The sequence below is a fragment of the Pongo abelii genome, chromosome 3, assembly GCF_028885655.2.
Source record: "Pongo abelii isolate AG06213 chromosome 3, NHGRI_mPonAbe1-v2.0_pri, whole genome shotgun sequence".
In the NCBI taxonomy this organism is placed as follows: domain Eukaryota; kingdom Metazoa; phylum Chordata; class Mammalia; order Primates; family Hominidae; genus Pongo; species Pongo abelii.
In genome coordinates, this window is record NC_071988.2 from 191,881,032 (window position 1) to 191,902,005 (window position 20,974).

Consider the following 20,974-nt stretch of genomic DNA (forward strand, 5'->3'; position numbering starts at 1 on the left):
TATATTGTGGAATGATTAAATCAGGCTAATTAACTCAGATTTTTTTTGTGTGTGGGGAGAATATCTAAAATCCCTCTCCTCAGCAATTTCCAAATGAAATGAAAGAATAAAAGTGATTTATTTTTTTGAGACAGTATCTCACCCTGTTTCTCAGGCTGGAAAGCAGTGGCACGATCTTGGCTAACTTCATCCTCGACTTCCCTGGAGTCAGGTGATCCTCCCACTTCACTCTCCTAATTAGCTAGGACTACAGGCATGCGCCACCATGACTGGCTAATTTTTGTATTTCTTGTATAGGCAAGGTTTTGCCATGTTGCCCAGGCTGGTTTCAAGCTCCTGGGCTCAAACGATCCACCTGCCTCAGCCTCCTGAAGTGCTGGGGTTACAAGTGTGAGCCACCACACCTGGCGAAAAGTGTTATTTTTTTTAATGACAAATTTAAGTCAAAGAGATTGAATGTTCACTTCTGGTACTTTGTATATAAGAGAAACATTCCATTAAATAATTTTTTTAAAATTTCTAAAATTACATTTTTTGTCATTAAATGTTTAAACAATCAGTATAATTTCATTGATATAGTGTTTGTTATTTTATCAGTGCTTAAGATTGATAATTGGGGTTTTAATTCAGAATGTTATTCTATTTAATGTCACACTTCACTTTTTTTTTTTTGTATATCTATTAACGAATTATTTTAGCTATAGTTATTATTGTTTTAGAGATGAGGTCTTCTATGTTGCCCAGAGTAGACTTGAACTCCTGGGCTTCAGCAATCCCCTCTCCTCAACCTCCGGAGCAGCTGGGATTAGAGACATGTGCCACTGTACCAGACCTGCTGTAGTTATTTTTAATTCTTTTGTCTTTCAACTTTTATACTAGAGTTAGAAATGATTTACAAACCCTATTGCAGTTTTAGAGCATTATGAATTTGACTATATATTTCTTATAACAACTTAACTTCAGTTGCTTACAAAAACTACAGAGTTTTACTCCCCTGTCCACATTTTATGCTATTGATGTCACACTTTACATCTTTTTATTTTGTGAATCCATTAATGATACTTCTAGTGGTTTTTACACTCCACTATTCAGTTGTCAGACACCATTCAGTTGTTAGATTGTTATGAGCTAAAAGCAACTTAATGGTTATTTTTCAAAAATCATTTATGTCAATTGCTAATGGACTTCTTTTCTATGCCATGATCATGCTTTTTTCATTTTTGAGACAGAGTTTCACTCTTATTGCCTGGGCTGGAGTGCAATGGCGCGGCCTCGGCTCACTGCAACCTCCGCCTCCCGGGTTCAAGCGATTCTCCTGCCTCAGCTGGGATTACAGGCATGCGCCACCATGCCGGCTAATTTTGTATTTTTAGTAGAGACAGGGTTTCACCACGTTGGCTAGGCTGGTCTCGAACTGATCTGCCCACCTTGGCCTCCCAAAGTGCTGGGATTACAGACGTGAGCCACTGCGCCCGGCCTGATCATGCTTTTAAGGTGGTTGAGTAAGTACTAGTTGCTGGGGCTTTACGTAGTGCCTTCCTACTCAAATGTGTTAGAACGTAGTTAAGAAGGCTGTAGTGTTCAAAAGGAGTAAAAAGCAGTGCAGTGTTGCAGTAATATCTGCTTCTCATTTTAGGACTGATGCTTATTATGGCTTAAATGTTTTTGTAGTAAAATTTGTGTTCAAAATATATTTATTTTTTTCTTTTTGCCACAGAGTCTTGCTTTGTCACCCAGGCTGGAGTGCAGTGGTATGATCATGGCTCACTGCAGCCCTGACCTTCCAGGCTCAAGTGATCTTTCCACCTCAGCCTCCCAAGTAGCTGGGACCACCATCATGCTCGGCTAATTTTTTTTTTTTTTTGTAGAACAAGGTTTCCCTGTGTTGCCCAGGCTGGTCTTGAACTTTAAGGCTCTTGTGATACTCCTGCCTCGGCCTCCCAATGTGTTAGGATTACAAGCCTGAGCCACCATGGCCGGCCAAAATATTTTCACTATAACAAATATCATATCTGTATATACTCAGTTTTAATACTAACTCAAAGTAGAAACATCAAGCTGAATGACTATTTTATTTTCAGATTCTCTCCATTGAGTTTCCTTCTCCGTCTTGTGTGATCTCTGAACTTTTCTCCATCTTTGCCACTTCTTGTCTAGCACTTTTTTTTTTATCAGCAGTTTCATTCAGATTTTTTTTTTTAGTTCTTTCAACGGCGGAGTGGAAGTAGGCAGCAGGACAGAAGAACTTGAAGCAGAGCACACTGGAGAGGAGAAATTAACAAAGCCTTTACGAAGAAAACAACCCCCCAATATCAGTCTGTGTGCATTATGTGCATAATTGTACTTTCATCTCATCTGTAATGTTCATGACTTTTCTAGAAAATTATACTTTAACATGAGAAAAGAAAAAGAACCAGCTAATTCATAGGGATGGAGGACACAGCATAGTCAAAGCAAGGATGAAACTCTCTTTAGTGCCACCTCCAGTGCAGAATAAGTAATATTCAGCAGAGGCAGGTTTCATTTGATAATGGATTCCTATAATAAACTGCACTCAGAATTTGTGCAGGTTTTAAAATCCCATATTCCAAACCCACTTCCTTAGCCCCCAAGTTAGAAAACAGCTTCAGTAAAGAAAATTATACAATGATATAACTATACCAAAAAATAATTTCTTTCCATGATGATGATATATTATTGTTGACTTCTAATTCAATCAAATATAAACAATTGCTAAATGGCTTTTCAGTTGACTCCTTTCTTGGTTAAGGAGAAGATAGGAAAAAATGAAGGGATCAGAAGTCATAGGATACATTAATTTTTTTTTATCTCTGAGTAAACAGGTTGCCTACTTAAAAATCTATCAGTTTAAAAGTGTTGGTGTCTTCTCTCTCTTTTCAGAAAGTGCCAGGAAAAAACAAGAAGGTATCGTTGGCAGTTCTCGGGTGTGTTTTGCACAGCACACCCCATCTCTTCCAGCAGAAAGTCCTCGGCCATTGAAGCTTCGAAGCATTCTTGACATGAGCCCTTTTACAGTGACAGACCACACCCCAATGGAGATTGTGGTGGATATTTTCCGAAAGCTGGGACTGAGGCAGTGCCTTGTAACTCACAATGGGTAAGTCTGGTACCACAGGAATCAGTTCACTTGCTAGAATATAGGATCCTTTTTAGTGGACTCTATATAGTTATTAGGGGAGCATGTGAGTCAGCTCCCAGGTGGGAAAGTCTGTCCTATGGTATAGTCACAAATATAGGATCAGTCAATCAAATTTCACATTTACTAAAGAATGAGAAAGATGTCATCTGCCTGCTCTTTGCCAAACAGTGACATTTGTAAATAATACCTCAAAGTTGGAAAAAGAGGTGCTGAAAGATCTCCAGCATGAAAGCATGTTGAGCATGAGTGCTTCTTTTCCTAGGGAAGAGTGGACCTAACCTGCATGGAGCACTGCAAAAACCTGTTTTCTTATTGTAAATGTTTCATTTTTAGTATATAAATTTCTAGTACAATAATAAGTTTCTAGATATTTTGCTATTTACTCTTTCAACCAGTATTTGATTTATCATGTAATGAAGGAAAGAATATATACTTAAATGAAATTTGTAAATTAGCTAAAAATCTCCTTTAACAAATGCTTTGTTTCCTTTTGTCTACCTTTCTCTATACACAATTCTTTTATATTTATATAACTGCTAAGGACAAATAAATATGTATACATTGATAATTTATTTTTCCACCTTTTACACATGAACTGCCAGTGTTTCTCCATTGACAGGAATATAGGAAAGAGACAGATGTCACGGGGGTTGTGGAGACCTTAATGCACAGAATTAATTTAGCAAATACACTACTTCGTCACCACTGCTCTTTTTTCCTGGACCTGGGATCTGTTTCTCCACACTTCTTTCTTTAGGACCGTTTGTTTCCACTATATATTCTTTCTTGTTGAACTTAAGAATGTTGTTTTATCTGAAGGCAAATACCAGAAAGGCTAGAGAGGAAAAACAGAGGGTATTCTTGGATTATGCATAAACTGGATGGCTAATCCTGAACAGCGTAAAGCTGGTTGAAATTCTAAACACTTAGAGAATCATAGCAGTTTTTTGTTGTTGTTTTTTTTTTAACATGTTGTAGAAAACACATTGGTGACAGAATACATGACTCCTGTCCAGAGAAAGGAGAGAGAAAGAACAGAAAGGAAGGAAATTTGTTTATTGAACACCTTCATATTTTCTCATTTAACTTTGCAGGACCTCTGCAAAGCAGGTAGTTATATCCCTACTTGACAGATGTAGTAATTAAAGCTCAAAAAGCTTTAATAATTTGCCCAATCATGTGGTGAACAAGTCATGGTTCAAGGAATCAGACTGTCTTTCCTACTTTAAAACCCAGCATCTCGCTACTATTTTGCACTGTAAGTGACTAATAGAAATCCTCTTTCTTTGTGATCTCTTAAACTACTAAAACATTTTCTTGGCCAATATATTAGATTGAGTTAAGAATAGAAATATGATACTAGAGAATTAGATCTATGTTTAGTGTTTTTCACTGCACTAATTAAAATAACTCTTTAGGAATATGAAATAAATCATTAAAGAGATAAAGCCCTTAAAGGCAGGGAGTTTAGAATTATTAAATTCTAATAATTTAGATACTGATCAGAGAAGAGATGTATGTCATAAGTTATTATTGTTACTATTTGTCTTTGTGTAATATTGTTTGATTAAATAATGGCACCAACTTCATTAAGTTTAAAAACTCAGTACTAGTTAAATGGGGCAACATTTCATAAAGCTTTGCTAGTCCTTGAGCCCTTTTATTTATTAAATGGCTCAACTGGAACCTAAGCTGAGTTGTTACAAACTATTACTTGCTTCAAGTCGTTTTCTGCTCCTGGCATGGCTTTTTCTTTTGTGTACTAACAAATATAAATGTTATTCTATTGAGTTTTGATTAACTATGATCACAGAACTGTTAGGGATTAATTTTCATATTTCAGTTTGTTGATTAATTCCCAGGTATTTGGCAGCATAGATATTAGAAAGGAAAATATTTAAAAGAAAGTGTAAAAATAACGAAGTGTACAGAGTGAGGGGTGGATAGCTAATTAAAATTTTGTCTGGTCCTGCCTGTTCATATGAAAAAAGGGGTTGGACTTTCTTCTAAGGGAATATATTTAATTGCTTTCATCATATTTTCCTTATTTCTGTCTGTCAAGGAAAATAAATTGATACATGTATGGGAAGAAAAGAGATCATTTAGGGAAGTGGCTCGTGGGACTTTTTGTTTTGTTTGAAGTATATTAACAAGTTGGGTGTTTTTTTTCTCACTTGAATTATTTAAAACCCAGAAAAGAAATCATATCTTCTGGTTTTTAATGGAGACCATGAAGTTCTGCATAGCTATCATTGATGTGTAGTTCATACTGCATTTTTAGAAGTGGAAAATAGTTATTTGAAGGAAGAGAGATAACAAATCTGGAACCTTAGGTGCAAGGAGAAAAAGAATAGATGAAAGGGAAAGATGTTTGTAAATTATAAAAATTTCAATTAGCTATTGGTTTTCTGCACTTTATATTTTAACTGTGCAGAATTTTTCAAAATCAGTTAATCTTGTTGGAATTAGCAGGATGTTAATAGGAGTGACTCAGAAAAAAACATTTTGTGACTAAGTTTGGAAAGTATTGGATTAAATACAGTTGAGGTTTCTTTACTATGGAACTCCTCAGAACTTATAATATGTTGATATTCTTTGATTCCCAGATGAGGGGATGGGTAATAAGATACATGGTTTTCCAGACTTGTTTGAAAATGCAACTATTTTTGGGTTGCAGGGAAGGGTATAGAAGAACTCATGGGAACTGGTGTTTCTTGGAACATGCTTTGGAAATGCTGGGTTATGCCGTGTTAACTCTTACATCATTAGTTTTTAGCCCAAAAGGAAACAGCAAATAATTTTTTATATGAGCCACATTTTGCATTGATTTTCCTTCCACTCTGTAAAATTACTAAAGCAGCACTCTGACCTTATTATGCTCAAATCGCTCTTCTCCATTAATGTGTGTTTCTCCATCTTTTAGGGCTTTTACTTTATAAATACAGAGATTACTGTGTAAAATTCTAAATTTGCCACTGGGTTGTTATACATTTGTAACCTTCCTCATAGTATATTTTGTGATTTGGCAGAGTTTACCAGTATAGATGATACTAACTGAAATTAATCATTCTGTATAGTTGGATAGAAAAGCATGAGTAAGAATTCAATTGGTGTTACATTTAATTAATTGCCAAGATTTTCACATTTCCTGACTACAACAATAAAATCAAATGAATTGATGGCTTAAAAAAAAGAAACCTCAAATGTTTAGTCAATGAAGAACATCTATTGAATGAGTGAATCTTCATTATATATAGTGCATTTTCTCAGCTTTTTTGGAGGGGGAAGTTGCTTCCATGCTCTGAGAACTTTTAAGGATCGATACATTATTTTTAACATAATAATGAGAAAACATGAGCAGAGAACCCATTTCTGTCCTTCCCATTCTCTATCCTCCTGCTCCCCCACCTCCCACCCCAGCCATCAAGCTAAGTAACTATTTTACACCTGGACATAGCTATAGGAACAGGCTACTTTGAAGTCTCCTAGTGACATCCTTCAAGTCTGAATGTTCAAAGGCAGTTTAACAGGGAGGTTGACTTAATGAGATCATCAAGGAAATGTCCAGTCATCCTGAAGGGTATTTTGGATGGGCTTCCAGAATTTAAAGATTGAAGTTTTTTTAAGGTTTTTTTATTTTCACTGTTTATATTGCCACATTAATTTCCATTATAAAACCAGTAACCATAATTTTGTTTTAATTAGCAATCTAATTATTTTCATGTATCCTCATTATGAGAATTTATGTCCATCACTTTGCTTGATGTGATAACAATGACATGCTAAATGAGAAACAATTGTTATTTAGAAAAAAATGCACAAAATGAAAATCCTTTTAATCACTAATCATAAATACATTTTATTAGCTTACTTTAAGAAGTGGCAGTCACAGCTCCTGAACATTAGGGAGTGTTTCTTTTGGTCAGCATTATTTATTCAGTGCACATTGCCTTTAATTTTAATTTGAAATTATAGTAAAATCCACGAGAGTTTTTAAGTCTCCTCACAGCCTTTTCCTACCTTTTCACCAAGGTAGATCCAGATGATAGCTGCTGTGTTGTGACATCATAGAAATTAGAAAAATATTTTCCTCTGAGGAAAGAACATTATAAATGAAACTCTACATATCAGAGGTCTATAGCCATGTATCAATATTAAGTTTCTTTTGTACTTTGCTTTGTAGTCATCTTCATTCCAAACTTTCATAATTATTATTTTTAATTTAAAAAGAAAAATAACCCACCAATATTAAAGATTAGTATTGTGTCACTTTTGAAAGTCAGTAGAATTTATGCAAAAGGAACCTGGAACTTTAAATCATTTTTGTTTTTATTTTCTAAAGTTCATGAGACTCATTCTTACGGTTCATGTTTTTATTTTTTCTCTCATTCTTTATCATTATGATTGGAACCTCTTTTAATTTAATTTCTCACACAGTTATTAGCATAATAATCTGTTTCAGGATTGTCTTGGGGATCATCACAAAGAAGAACATATTAGAGCATCTCGAGCAACTAAAGCAGCACGTGGAACCCTTGGTGATTAGATATATCAGATCTCCTCATTAGACACCTTAGAAGTCAGGAAGCATGAAACTTGTGAACTGTTGAGTTCTCTCTTTCCCAGATATCTGCTGAACAAAAATATCCTACTATGCTGCCAATTACATTTGTATCTGATAAAATGTGTCTGTAAGATAAATTTAGATATGTATAAAATCCCATTTATAGAAAGTAAGCAAAAGTTAACATCTCTCATCAAATCATTCATTACAATTTCAGAACTGTAAACAGTTTGGTAGTGGAATAAGTGAATATTATTGGACATTCTTAAAGTGAATGTGGCAAATCTGTCTACCTCAGTGGATACACCGGTCTCAGAAGACACCTGACTGGTTAAAAATGTCTGACCCATCCCCGCAAGCCCTTTTTTTTTTTTTTTTTTTTTTTATGTTTCCTGATCTTGTGGTAGTCTTATGGTAAATCTAAGCTCCTAAAGGATTTTAAAGGAGCTTAGCAATTAGAATTGCTTACAGTTAAATGGATTTTTTAATGGGCACACTAACTAGAGTGTAATGTGTATATTATTTGTGATCATAGCATTAGTTCTTTTTCTGCTATACCCTGCATATCTTCAAAGTCACAGTGTGTGTCCTGCCATCTCATTAGTGAATTGTACCTAGATTATGTGTGTGCCCCTTTTGTATGATGTTTCTAGAATGCTATAAGCAGCTTTTAGAGTCAAATGCATTCATTTTAACTGGCTTTATGTCCTAGTGGTTTCCTGACTACAAATTTGAATTATCTTACTGCATAACATAAAAAATGTCTGGCTTTAGCAATTAATGCCTGAAATTATTTTGCCCTGCAATTGTCATACCTGTATGAAACCTGTCCCAGTTTGCTTAAGTGCACAACTGATTATGTATTCCTGTTGTATGCTAATATTTCACAAGTGTTTCATGCATCCTTTTTAAAAAAACTACTAACCAGAATATTATCGTAGCTACTCATTCATTCTGCTTTCTGCTTCACCTGTAATAATCTTTTAGGTCTGCCTTCTGATTTTTCACCTATCTTTTAATGTAAGCATTAACAACTAAGACTTTCATAAAAGCACTGTATCTTAACTTTCCTGGCCTAAATCAAAAAAAGGAAAACATTGATAAGTGTCCTAGAAACTTGGATTCTTTTATAGATTTGTTGTTCTTGGGGCTCTGATGTTTGGGATTGACGTTCTGTGTTGACCATTTTTTATGCATTTTATCTCAATAGTATGTGCTTTCGTGAAGATTCTGATACAAGTGGGCAATCCTTAAATTATCTTTGAAAAATTGGTTAATTTTTATTAAAAAAGGGATAGTGGCCGGGCGCAGTGGCTCACGCCTGTAATCCCAGCACTTTGGGAGGCCGAGACGGGTGGATCACAAGGTCAGGAGTTGAAGCCCAGTCTGGCCAACATGGTGAAACCCTGTTTCTACTAAAAATAAGCGGGGCATGGTGGCACGTGCCTGTAATCCCAGCTACTTGGGAACCTGAGGCAGGAGAATTGCTTGAACCGGGACCCAGGAGGCGGAGGTTGCAGTGAGCTGAGATCGCGCCACTGCACTCCAGCCTGGGCTACAGAGCGAGACTCTGTCTCAAAAAATAAATAAATAAATAAATGAAAAAGAGAAAGTATTGAGAGGATTTGGTCATCATTTTACTGCTCTCTTCATGTGATGGAAATCAGTTTTCCTTCTCAAATGGGATCAGTATCATTTCCTAGTCATACATCCATCCATTTTTTGTTACTTTTTTGTTGGCATACATTAATCAAAATAGCTCTGCTTCATTGAGGCATGCAGTCCTCAGACGCTCGGTGGAAAGGCTGTCATACTATTAGTGACCATAGTAACTTTTTATACCAAAGGATGGTTGCTGGATAATTTTAATATCTTTGCCAATAAAGTACTTTTTGGAAATACAAAATCAGGCTGCTTGCTTTGCTCTATTCCTGTCAACAAAAAGGATTTAGCTATAGATTTAGCTTCTCCTTTTATTTTCCCTTTTATTTCATAGGAGTCTTCTGTTTATTCCTTTCAGGCGCCTCCTTGGCATTATAACAAAAAAAGATATCCTCCGGCATATGGCCCAGACGGCAAACCAAGACCCCGCTTCAATAATGTTCAACTGAATCTCACAGATGAGGAGAGAGAAGAAACGGAAGAGGAAGTTTATTTGTTGAATAGCACAACTCTTTAACCCGAGGGAGTCGTCTACTTTTTTTTCCTCCTTTACAAAAAAAGAAAGGAAATATAAAAGCCGGGTTTTTGCAACGTGGTTTGCAAATAATGCTGGTGGAATGGAGGAGTTGTTTGGGGAGGGAAAGGAGAGAGAAGGAAAGGAGTGAGGTATTTCCCGCCTAACAGAAAGCAGCGTATCAACTCCTATTGTTCTGCACTGGATGCATTCAGCTGAGGATGTGCCTGATAGTGCAGGCTTCCGCCTCAACGGACATGACAGCAGAGTCCTCGAGCATCTGGCCTGTTGCTCCAACATTGCAAAGACACATTATCAGTCCCTGTTTCTAGAGGGATTACTTTGAATTGAGCCATCTATAAAACTGCAAGGTCTTGCCCTTTTTTTTAATCAAAACTGTTCTGTTTAATTCATGAATTGTATAGTTAAGCATTACCTTTCTACATTCCAGAAGAGCCTTTATTTCTCTCTCTCTCTCTCTCTCTCCTCTGAGCTGTAACAAAGCCTCTTTAAATCGGTGTATCCTTTTGAAGCAGTCCTTTCTCATATTGAGATGTACTGTGATTTTACTGAAGTTTCATCACAAGAAGGGAGTGTTTCTTGTGCCATTAACCATGTAGTTTGTACCATCACTAAATGCTTGGAACAGTACACATGCACCACAACAAAGGCTGATCAAACAGGTAAAATCTCGAAGGAAGCGAGAACGAAATCTCTCATTGTGTGCCCTGTGGCTCAAAACCGAAAACAATGAAGCTTGGTTTTAAAGGATAAACAGTTTTCTTTTTTGTTTTCCTCTCAGACTTTATGGATAATGTGACCTGGTCTTATGCAAATTTTCTATTTCTAAAACTACTACTATGATATACAAGTGCTGTTCAGCATAATTAAACAAAATGCTGCTGCTTTGACAGTAAAGAGAAGGAAGTATTCTGATTAGCTGTATCTGGTATTAATTGCATGTTAAAACACTGGAATTTTTTAAATTGAAATTAGATCAGTCATTCTTTTCTTTTCTCAAGATATCTCATGGCTGACACTGAAGAAGAAATGTAATTCATAACTTGCACTAAATGTATATTTTTTTCTTAAAAATTTACCATTCTTATTTATATTTTTATGGATTAAAATTTATAAAATACAGATCAGTTAATATTGCACTTAAGTAATTTTACCTTTTTAATGTGATTTTTATAGAATAATTCAGACTTACAAATACGGAGTTATGAACAAAGTTTACAGTGGGAACAAAGGTTTAAAAAAGGTTGTGGTTCTCTCTCTGTGATCCAGTGTGTACATAAACCTTTCTCTGATCTTTCACTGCCATCCTCTGGATTATGTCTTCTGACCTGTCCATTTTGACCCATTAACTGGAAAGTTGAAAAACTACATTAGCTGGAAAGTTGAAAAACTACATTACTTTGGAGAATAAAACCGAAAGTTAGTGTTTACCTTCTTAAAAAAAAAATCTAACAAAAAATTTGAAAACAATAGAATTGCAAAGATAGCAGTTAAAATTTTAATCTGAAAATAACTTTTGAATCTCGGGCTAGATCACATCCATATTTGAAGTGGTCAATGATGGTTTGAACATTTTCTGCAGGATGAGTTAAAATGCACTGTAGTATATTTGGGATTTTTGTTTTTGGAATTGTCTGTTTTAATCACAGTCTTAATTCACAATTGGCAAAGGCAGTTTACTCAAAGGACTGGCCTCAATATTCTGTAATTATGCATTTTTGATAGGAAAATGAAATTTTTGCAAACAGACATTTTCTTTTTTTCTTTTTTTTTGGCTGGAGTGCAGTGGGGCATGGTCTTGGCTCACCGCAGCATTGACCACCTGGGCTCAAGTGATATTCCTGCCTCAGCCACCCAAGTAGCTGGCACTATGAGCACGCGCCACCATGCCCAGCTAATTTTTTTGTATTTTTAGTAGAGATGGGGTTTTGCCATGTTGCCCAGGCTGGTCTCAACTCCTCAGCTCAAGCAATCTGCCTGCGTAAGCCTCCCAAAGTGGTGGAATTACAGGCGTGAGCCACTGCACCTGGCCCAGACAGACATTTTCTGAAACACAACTGGCAATGAGCTGTTTTTACATTTTGAAAGTGATTCTTCACTTCCTAGTTCTTAATTATAATATACCTATTAAAATCTGTAAGATCCTGAAGACTTATAAGATCATGAAGCCATATAAGAATGAGGATTGAAAGTTGAGCAAAATTTTTGGGATTTTGGGAAACATTCTTAGCTGTGCTGTCTGCCTAAAATTATTCCTTATTACTTCTCTCCTTTGACAGACTTCAAGTTTTCTTCATAGCCCTTTCAAAGTTTTTTGGGCCATCCAGAGTAAAATCATTTCTAAATGATAGTTCTGTATATCTCCAACTTGTCTTAAGTGTATTTGCCTGTGTGCAAGGTATTGCTAGACTATGAACTCCTCAGCATGGCTGCTGGATAACTTAATTGTCCTGAGTTACTAGCCTTCAAAGGACAAATCAGTTTCTTTGCAGATAGCTTCATAAAACTTCACATGGAGTTTATTTTCCATATTTCCCGCTTTTATTTCTGCTCCTCCTTTCATTGCCCATCTTGCTTCAGAGACTGACATTTCAGGGTGGATATTAATTAAAGCATTAATTTTCTTTTTTGGTATATTTCTATCCCTAGCGTGTCTTACTGCTAAAATACAGGAAAAGTGCCGTATTTTTAATGCATTTAGTGGTTTTCTTTGGTGTTATCTGTTCCATTTTTCTTTTTCATACATTGAAGTGTGTCTCCTTTTCAACCAAAATGACGAAATAGTGGAGACCATGAAATTGTTGTGCCTGGCTAATTGGCAAATTAATTTACCAATATAATAAGTGTAGCGCCTTGTTTGAATACCCTTTTTGAGAAGGTATGATGAGAATGGGCAAGGGTGTCAGCATCTCTTCTTCTTAATAATTGTTTTCAGTTTTGGTTCACGAAGAATGCTTAGTTAATCTGTAATGTTGCCTAGAGCTGTATTTATCTGTTTTTATTTATACTAGTGTAGTAAAGCTGCATATCATTACAGTAAAAATGATTACTGTGATGAGTTAATCAGAAAATCTATTAAAATCTATATGACAATGTGTGGTTTGGCCTTTAATTATATCTGTAACAGTCCTCCCTCTTCACTGCTGCCCTACGCAGTGTAGGCCGATATGCCTGGCACAGGGAGCCCCAAAAAGGTAATAATTCAATTATAATGCTTCTCTCAGGTTACAAGGCATTTCTACACTTTGCAAGCAAGGAGCAATAGAAGAGTAGATAGATGCTGGATTGACAGCAGGATGTTCACACCACCAGCAATGGTTTAGCGCCCCCATTTGTCAGTGAAAGCTGCAGGTCCACAGAAAACTGATTTCATTTCAGCTCACTTTCAAAAGTGATTTTTTTTTTTTTTGCAAGAAAAATTACGCTATTTGTATGAAAAGACGTAAAAGGATTTATTTACATGTCTTTAAAAATCACCTTGGACATATGCTAATAGAACTGCCAAAAGAGGTTGGTAAGTAACAACCTTTGATTAAGATGTGGTCTTTACTATTAAGCTTTTAGTAAAAAGGAACACACTGAAAGTTCAGAGTAGATCATTTATATTCACTGAGTATTTACTGAGCAATTACTGGGCGCCAGGCGCTATTTTATGTTCTTGAAGTTTTCATTCCAGCAGGAAGAGAAATCTAGAGTATGTCAGATGGTGATAAATATGGATTAGTTCAGCAATTTTAAAAAATGATTTTTATGTGCTGCACACTGTTACGAATATACAAAATCAGTCAAGAATCCTCATTGTAATAGTTTTTCTAATGCACAAAAAGTGAAGGTGTGTGCACCCACCCCATTTTTATAGAGGGTGATCAGGGAAAGCCTCGGGGATAAGGAAGCGTTTGAGCAGAAACCTACAGAAAGTGAGAGAAGGACATTTATCCGTGAGAAAAAATGTTGTAAGAAGAGAAAATGCTATATACAAAGGATTCTCCTGCCAGGTTCAAGGAACACCGAGTAGATCACTGTGGCTGGAGAGGGATAAGAGGGAATAAAGTGGTAAGGAAAGAGGTTGGGGGTGTAGGCATTTGATTTTTATTCTAAATAAAATGAGAAGCCAGTGAGGCAGAAAAGTCACATAATCTGACCTAAAATATCTCTCAGACTCGTTTGTTGGGAATAGACTATAAGGGGATGGGGCGGAAGCAGGCGACCAGCTAGAAGGCTCTTGGAATAATTCAGGTGAGATATGGTAGAGATCTGAACCTGATTGAAGCTGGTGGAGGTGGTGAAAGCGGTTGGATTCTAGACATGCTGAAGGTAGACTAGACAGGACTTGTGAATGGGTTGGATGTGGACTGTGGTAAGTGAGGAGTCAAGGATGCCTGCAAAGTTTTTGGCTGAGTAATGACAGAACAATGGAATGGCCACTGGCTGGGTTGGGAAAGACTTAATAGATTGGGAGTGGGGTGCTGTGTGCAGAGGAATTTTGGTTTTAGACATTGTTTTAAATGTCTTTTAGACTTCTAAGTGGGGGTGTCACATAGGCATTAGCATGTATCAGACTCGAGTTAAGGAGAAAGGCCCAGCCTGAGAACTACACAGGGGCGGCATCATCCTGAGACAGGAGAGTACCGTGCATTGAATGCAGACAGAGAAGAGGTACAAGGACTGAGCACTGACACATGCTTATATTTAGATTTGGGGAGGTGAGAAGCCAGCAAATGAGGGAGCCACCAGTGTGGTTGGGTTAGGAGTAGTGGCCTTCAAAGAAGGGTGTTCCACTGGTGGATTTACTAAAAAAATAATAAGCTGCATTTGGTAGCTCAGGCCTGTAGCACTTCAAGATGCCAAGGTGGGGCAGCAGCATCTGAGCCCAGGAGCTCATGACTAGCCTGGGAAACATAGACCAGGTCTCTACAAAAAATTAAAAAATAAAAATATGAACTGGGCATGGTAGCACATGCCTGTAGTCCTGGCTACTTAGGAGGCTAAGGCAGGAGGATCACTTGAGCCCAGGAGTTGGAGGCTGCAGTGAGCTAAGATGGTGCTACTGCACTCCAGCCTGGGTGACAGAGCAAGACCCTGTCTCAAAAAGCAAGGGTAGTCCCCTAAACCAAATGAATAATAGTTTCAAGGAGCGATGATTAACTGTCACGTGTTGCTGATAGGTGAAGTAAATGAGGGCTCAAAATGGACCAATATAGAGAGAACTGATAACTTCCCCCAGAGCAGGTTCAGCGCGATGGTGGCAAGCCAAAGCCTGAAGGGAGTGGGTCCAACAGAGATTGGAAGAAGAATTGAAGACAACGATTGCAATTCTTCCTATCAGGTTTCCAGGAAAGTGATACGTGATAGTTTTAAGATGCAGGATATTATAGCTTCTTTTGCTGTTGATGGTTTGACAGGGAAGATTAATCTGAGAACGATCCGGTTTTAAGATGCAGGAAATTATAGCCTTTTTGTTAATGATAGGAATGTTTGAGAGGAAAAATAGAGGAGAGGTCCTTCAGTAGGCAAGGGAGGATGGGGTCTTGGGCACACATTCAACCTTCATAGAAAGGAGGAAAGGCAGAGTATAATGGGTAGTTGGTAGGGCAGTGGGATTCTGTTGAAGTTATTTTGGTGGCTTCTATTTTCTCAGTGAAATAAACTGAGGATGAGGGTGGGGGTTGGAGGTTGAGAGATGAGAAAGTAGGATCGATGGGCATCCAGTGTGGCCAACTTGAGGTTAAAATAAGACGAGCTGCCATGGTTGTGTTTTTTCTCCAGCCACCTGATACTGAGCAGACTCTGGTAAGGAATAGGCAGTTTTTAAAATCTGCCTTAAGGTTAACAGATAAATACAACAAATGGAGAGAAGGGCAGTGGAGTGGAGGATGCGGGGGTGATTGTAATGATGGGGAGTAGAATCTAAAGGCTCGGTAAAGAGAGAATCAGGAATGGAGTGGGTGAAGAATGAAAAAGGTGGTTACATTTGTGAATTGTAGGGGACTGTCGTTTTGAAAAAATTTTGGGGGTACTAGAGGGAAAGAGATGGAAGGATGAGTGATGATGTTAAGACAGTAGGATGCTTGAGATTGAGATGTGGCAGGTTTTCATTATTGGTACTGAGAAGGTACTAGTTTCTAGTTTGTCAGTCAATCCCTAATCTAGATCATTGAAAGAGTAAGTCGGGAACTGAGAGGTTAGAGTATTGTAGGGATCACCTACATATACATATATATATATATATATTTTTTTTTTTTTTTTTTTTTTTTTTTTTGAGACAGAGTCTCACTCCATCGCCCAGGCTGGAGTGCAGTGGCGCGATCTTGGCTCACTGCAACCTCTGCCTCCTGGGCTCAAGCAGTCCTCCCACCTTAGCCTCCTGAGTAGCTGGGACCACAGGTGTGCACCACCATGCCTGGCTAATCTTTTCTATTTTTAGTAGAGACGGAGTTTCACCATGTTGCCCAAGCTGGTCTCGAACGAACTCCTGGCCTTAAGCTATCTGCCCACCTTGGCCTCCCGAAGTGCTGGGATTACAGCTGTGAGCCACTGTGTCCAGCCAGACATTAAAATTAATTATGATAGGAATAGTTTGGACAGAATGCCATTAAGCTGGTAAGGTCAGTGTTTGAGATAATGCAAAGGTCTTAGGACACTGCAGAGTAGTTTATAGCAATTTGTTTTGTAGCTTTCATTTTTCCTTGGGTGTTATCATTCTGCGTACATGTTTGAGAGGTTATATAGAAACTCCATTATTGAACTCCAAGAGGAGAGCTTAGCCAAATTTGAACTGGTAATGATTTTCTGTTAAATCCCGATTAGATCAAGGTTCTTCATTCATGAAAGAGCCTAGGCACTTAAACTGTGTTCTCAGAGAACAGAGGTATATAGACGCCATTTGGAAGCTACTATAGCAATTGAGTGACCAGATCCTAGGTAATATTTAGTGAGCTAGGTTTAAGTGGACTATGCCTTTAGTTAAGGAAAATGATAAGGTTTGGTATCTTCCTGTAGGGAGCTTGCTCTTTAATGAAAAATGTTCAGTAGTTGGAAGATAGTACCTCCTGAAACAGCTTAGTAGCACTCTGACAAAACTGATTGGAGTTTGAGACTGGAAATCCACATTTCTTATTACTGTCTTCAGGAAACTCCATTCACAACTGTATCATCTGAATTATAACCACCATATTCTTAGAGTTGGTGTCCAATTTCTGTCTTGGCTCTGATGTGCCCAGCTTCCTGAAGATACATTCATATTAGGTTTCTGTAAGGAATGGATGAAAAGCCGATTCACCTTTTTTGTCCCCTTTCATTTGTTCCTTGATAAGAAATCCTTCTGGAATCCATATTACTGATAAGGCATATAAAAAAAAACTTACAAACTATACAGTTGAGACTGTTGGATCACCAAGTGACAAAATTAAAGGAATCTAATGTTTCTAGCTAAACAAATATTTAATGAGATACATGAATTTGGATATTTTTTAAGTGTGTTAACATTAGGGGCAGTATTTAGAAATGGTTGAGCCCCTTAGAAACTAAAGAAATCTGAGGAACAAAGCTCGAACGTCTAAAATTTTATTTAAAATTTATAGCCTAAAATTATTTAAGATCAATGTGATTTGGTCACTTTTTCTAATAAAATATGTGTGAGCTAATTGTAACTGTAATGTTTTAATATAAAACAAGTTAATAGTTCAGATGGTTCCAGGGCCTGGAGCTACTTACCTAATCAAAATGGCAGTTCCTTAAAACCTGAGACCTCCCCATTAAGAGCTGTAAAAGTTCCTGCACAGTTATGAAAGGGAAGCTGAAGATCTTTTCAGTTTCATTTTGGTTAAGATATTATACAAAATATACCTACCTTGAAGAAAGCATCTTACCTGCCTCCAAAGGCAGCATGAGCCATTGGCAGAAAGGAACAGATTTTGGTTGTAGCAGAGATTTTTGACCCCAGAAGATGTTTTGTCTGAGAAGTCAAGAATCCTTAACTCCCAGGCATCTTATCAGTTTCCCAGCTCTTGCCAGTTTGATTCTGTCTGGCACTGAAGAACATGTGACAGGGTCATTTTATTCACTAAGTGCAATTCCAAAGGTTTGTGTTACTGAGGGGGATATACATCCATAAAATACATGCTCTTAAGAAGCTTGCAGCCTAATTGGGGAGATGAGGAATGCTACTTATATTTAAAATTCTAAGTGTTGTCTTTTAATAGTCTACTCATACCCTTATATAAAAAAGAGTAAGTACCTCAAATATATTTTAAGGGGACAGCTGACAGAACTTTGGAGAACTACTGGCTAGTCAATAAGTTATTTGAGTAAATCACATCAATCTTACACAATGTGGAGGTTTCACTAGATGACCTGGGGTGGGGGGATGGTGCTTTTCCATCTTGAACTTCATAGAAAGGGGAAAAAAGCTTATACACTCCTCAGCCCCATCCAGGAAGTTTGCTATTCTGCATTTCATGGTCTGCCCTCTACCCATTTTTTTTTTGGAGATGGAGTCTCGCTCTTGTTGCCCAGGCCGGTGTGCAATGGCGATCTACTGCAACCTCCACCTGAGTTCAAGCGATTCTCCTGCCTCAGCCTCCCAAGTAGCTGGGATTACAGGCGCCTGCCATCACACCCAGCTAATTTTGTATATTTAGTAGAGATGGGATTTCACCATGTTGGCCAGGCTGGTCATGAACTCCAGACCTCAGGTGATCCGCCCACCTCGGCCTCCCAAAGTGCTGGGGTTACAGGCGTGAGCCACCGCACCTGGCCCTGCCCTCTACTTTTAAGGTGAAGGACATATGATCAGGTTTAAGGAAAATCTGGATCTAGTAAAACACAGCTATCCACAGATTTGTACTAAAAATCCAGTGAAATCATTTGCAATGAAAAACTTTAAAATCTAAAGTAATGGTATACTGATTACTATCTTATACTAAAACTATATACTGTGTATCAATATACTAGGCTATATTAGTAAATGACTGAGTCAAGAGAAGATTTAAAATAATATACCTAATGGGATAACTGGACTACTTGCTGGGAGTCACCTGGAGCTACTACTCAAAATGCAGTTTGGTAGGTCGGGGTCAGGCACCCTGGGAGAGTGCTGATTGCAGTGTCATGAGTTTCCTTCTAAGTTTCCTTCTGTTCCCCTCTTCACCTGCCATAAACCCAAACCTTAAAGCTACAGCTATTAACTCAAAGACTCAGAAGAAATAGTCTTAGTTGCCCATATGATAAATATTGAAACAGGACTCTGTAAGGATGGTCTAGTTATAGCCACAGGCATTAGACAGTGGCTTCCTGTGACATATCAGAGGATGACTTTAGTTGTCCTCCAAAATGTGATTAGGGTCACCATTTAGGTGATTTGACTGCCATTTGCTTGCACATTAAAGAAGGAAAACCGGCAGAAGAATCTTATAAACGTTTTTAGTAAATGTTTATTTTTTGTATTCTAAAAACAACAAAAATCACAAGTTTAATACTAGTCCTTTGAAATACTGTACACCAGTCAAAGCCACCTTACTCATGCAGCGAGTTGGTCTATGTTCTCTTTACTTCTGTTTGCCAGATGATCCTCAATAATTTCTGCAAACAGACTCCTCTTCAACAGATTATACGCAAGAGGTAAAAGCTGGCCAGCAACTTTATGAAAATACTGAAAAATAAAAATATTACATTAAGCAGAGAATATAGCAGATATCCTAATAAGTAGCAGAAAATATAACAAAGCACTTGTTTAACAAAGGCTACTTCCAAAATCATTTTAGCTACATCCTCAGGTGGTTAGTGAACATAATTTAAGGACAGGCACCTGGCATTCTAAGAGGCAGTCTTGTTGCTCTAGATGACTAATGGCATATCTTGAAAATTAAGAAAACCAAATTAAATCTGAGCTTCCTTATTCCCTTAGGTTTTATCAACTTTTTCTCACCCCAAACAATGCCCACAAATACTTTTTATTCTCTCCAGTGTATTCCCAGGCAAAAGTTTAAGCTTTATTTTCCTTAATTCTGTAAGAATAGCTACGCTGAGTTTTCAGATTGTATTGCCTTTATCTTCAAATTCCTTCTCTCCCCCATCCCCAACATGTACCGCCTCCCAATCCCTGTTAAGAGTCACTACCTTAGGCTTATCAAAAGATTTTAGATTACTGCTATTATCTACATATACCACCTTTTTGCTGATCATAATAAACATTTAGCCCTTAACATGTGGTAAGTACTGTGCTAAACCTTTTTATAACTCATACACGTTATTTCATTCTCACAACAATCAAGTTTGCTATTCACTGGTTCACACCTTATGGCTCTACTTATTTATGGCTAGGGCCTCTCTGGCAGGTCAAGTACTATTTGGATTGGTCAATGACTGTCATTCTGGCTGTTAAACATTTTGATTATTTTTACTGATAACTATGAGGTGGGCAAAGAATAGTAGTATAATATGGTTTATAGCAGGGTTCTCAAAATGAAGCTGACCAGGAGTATCAGCTTCACTTGGTAACTTGTTGGAAATGCAAATTCTCAGGACCCACCCTAGAACTCAATCAAACTTGGGGAGGGTGGGGAGAGTGCCAGTGTGCGTTTGGACAAGCCTTCCCATTGATGCTGATGCACGCTAAAGCTGGAGAGCTACTGGTTTAGTCTTGCTTTTCCCAGTGTGGTCTGTAGAGCAGCAGCATGACCGTCACCTGGGAGCATGACAGATATGCAGTCTCAGATCTCATCCTGGACCTACTGATAGAGTGCATTTTAACAATGTCTGCAGGTGAGTCATATGCATTTTAGTTTGGGAATTACTGCACTGATTTAGGCACTGATTCTGGAGCCAGACTGCTTGTGTGAACCTGGGCAAGATGCTTTGCCTCTCTGTGACTTGGTTACAAAGTAGGTTAAATGAAAATTAAATGATCTGCGTGTGGGTATACACTCGTGCACATGTGCAGACATATCTTACAGGTAAAGAAACAGATACAAAGGTGTTGGAAAGCTTGCCCCATCTTACACACTGGGAAGACATGATTTACAACCAGTTTGGCCTCAGAAACAGGTCATGCCCG

General features: G+C 37.7%; 2 protein-coding genes across 8 annotated transcripts in view; one reads left to right on the top strand and one right to left on the bottom strand.

Moving 5' to 3' along the window:
- CLCN3 (chloride voltage-gated channel 3) overlaps window positions 1–13,014 on the top strand; it is a 104,956-nt gene extending 91,942 nt beyond the window's left edge. For 3 of the 7 annotated variants that reach the window (XM_009240449.4, XM_054553358.2, XM_054553359.2), the window contains 3 exons: window positions 2,902–3,118; window positions 7,623–7,698; window positions 9,745–13,014. In XM_009240449.4, the coding sequence (XP_009238724.1) occupies window positions 2,902–3,118; window positions 7,623–7,698; window positions 9,745–9,903 (452 nt within the window). In that variant the 3' untranslated portion in view covers window positions 9,904–13,014. 7 annotated transcript variants of the gene reach the window in all.
- Window positions 13,015–19,334: 6,320 nt separating this feature from the next.
- The window catches only part of LOC100433735 (histone PARylation factor 1), a 28,290-nt gene continuing 26,650 nt past the window's right edge, over window positions 19,335–20,974 (bottom strand). The window contains exon 8 of the mRNA XM_024246265.3: window positions 19,335–19,570. Within this exon, the coding sequence (XP_024102033.1) occupies window positions 19,439–19,570 (132 nt within the window). The 3' untranslated portion in view covers window positions 19,335–19,438. The remainder of the gene's footprint in view (window positions 19,571–20,974) is intronic.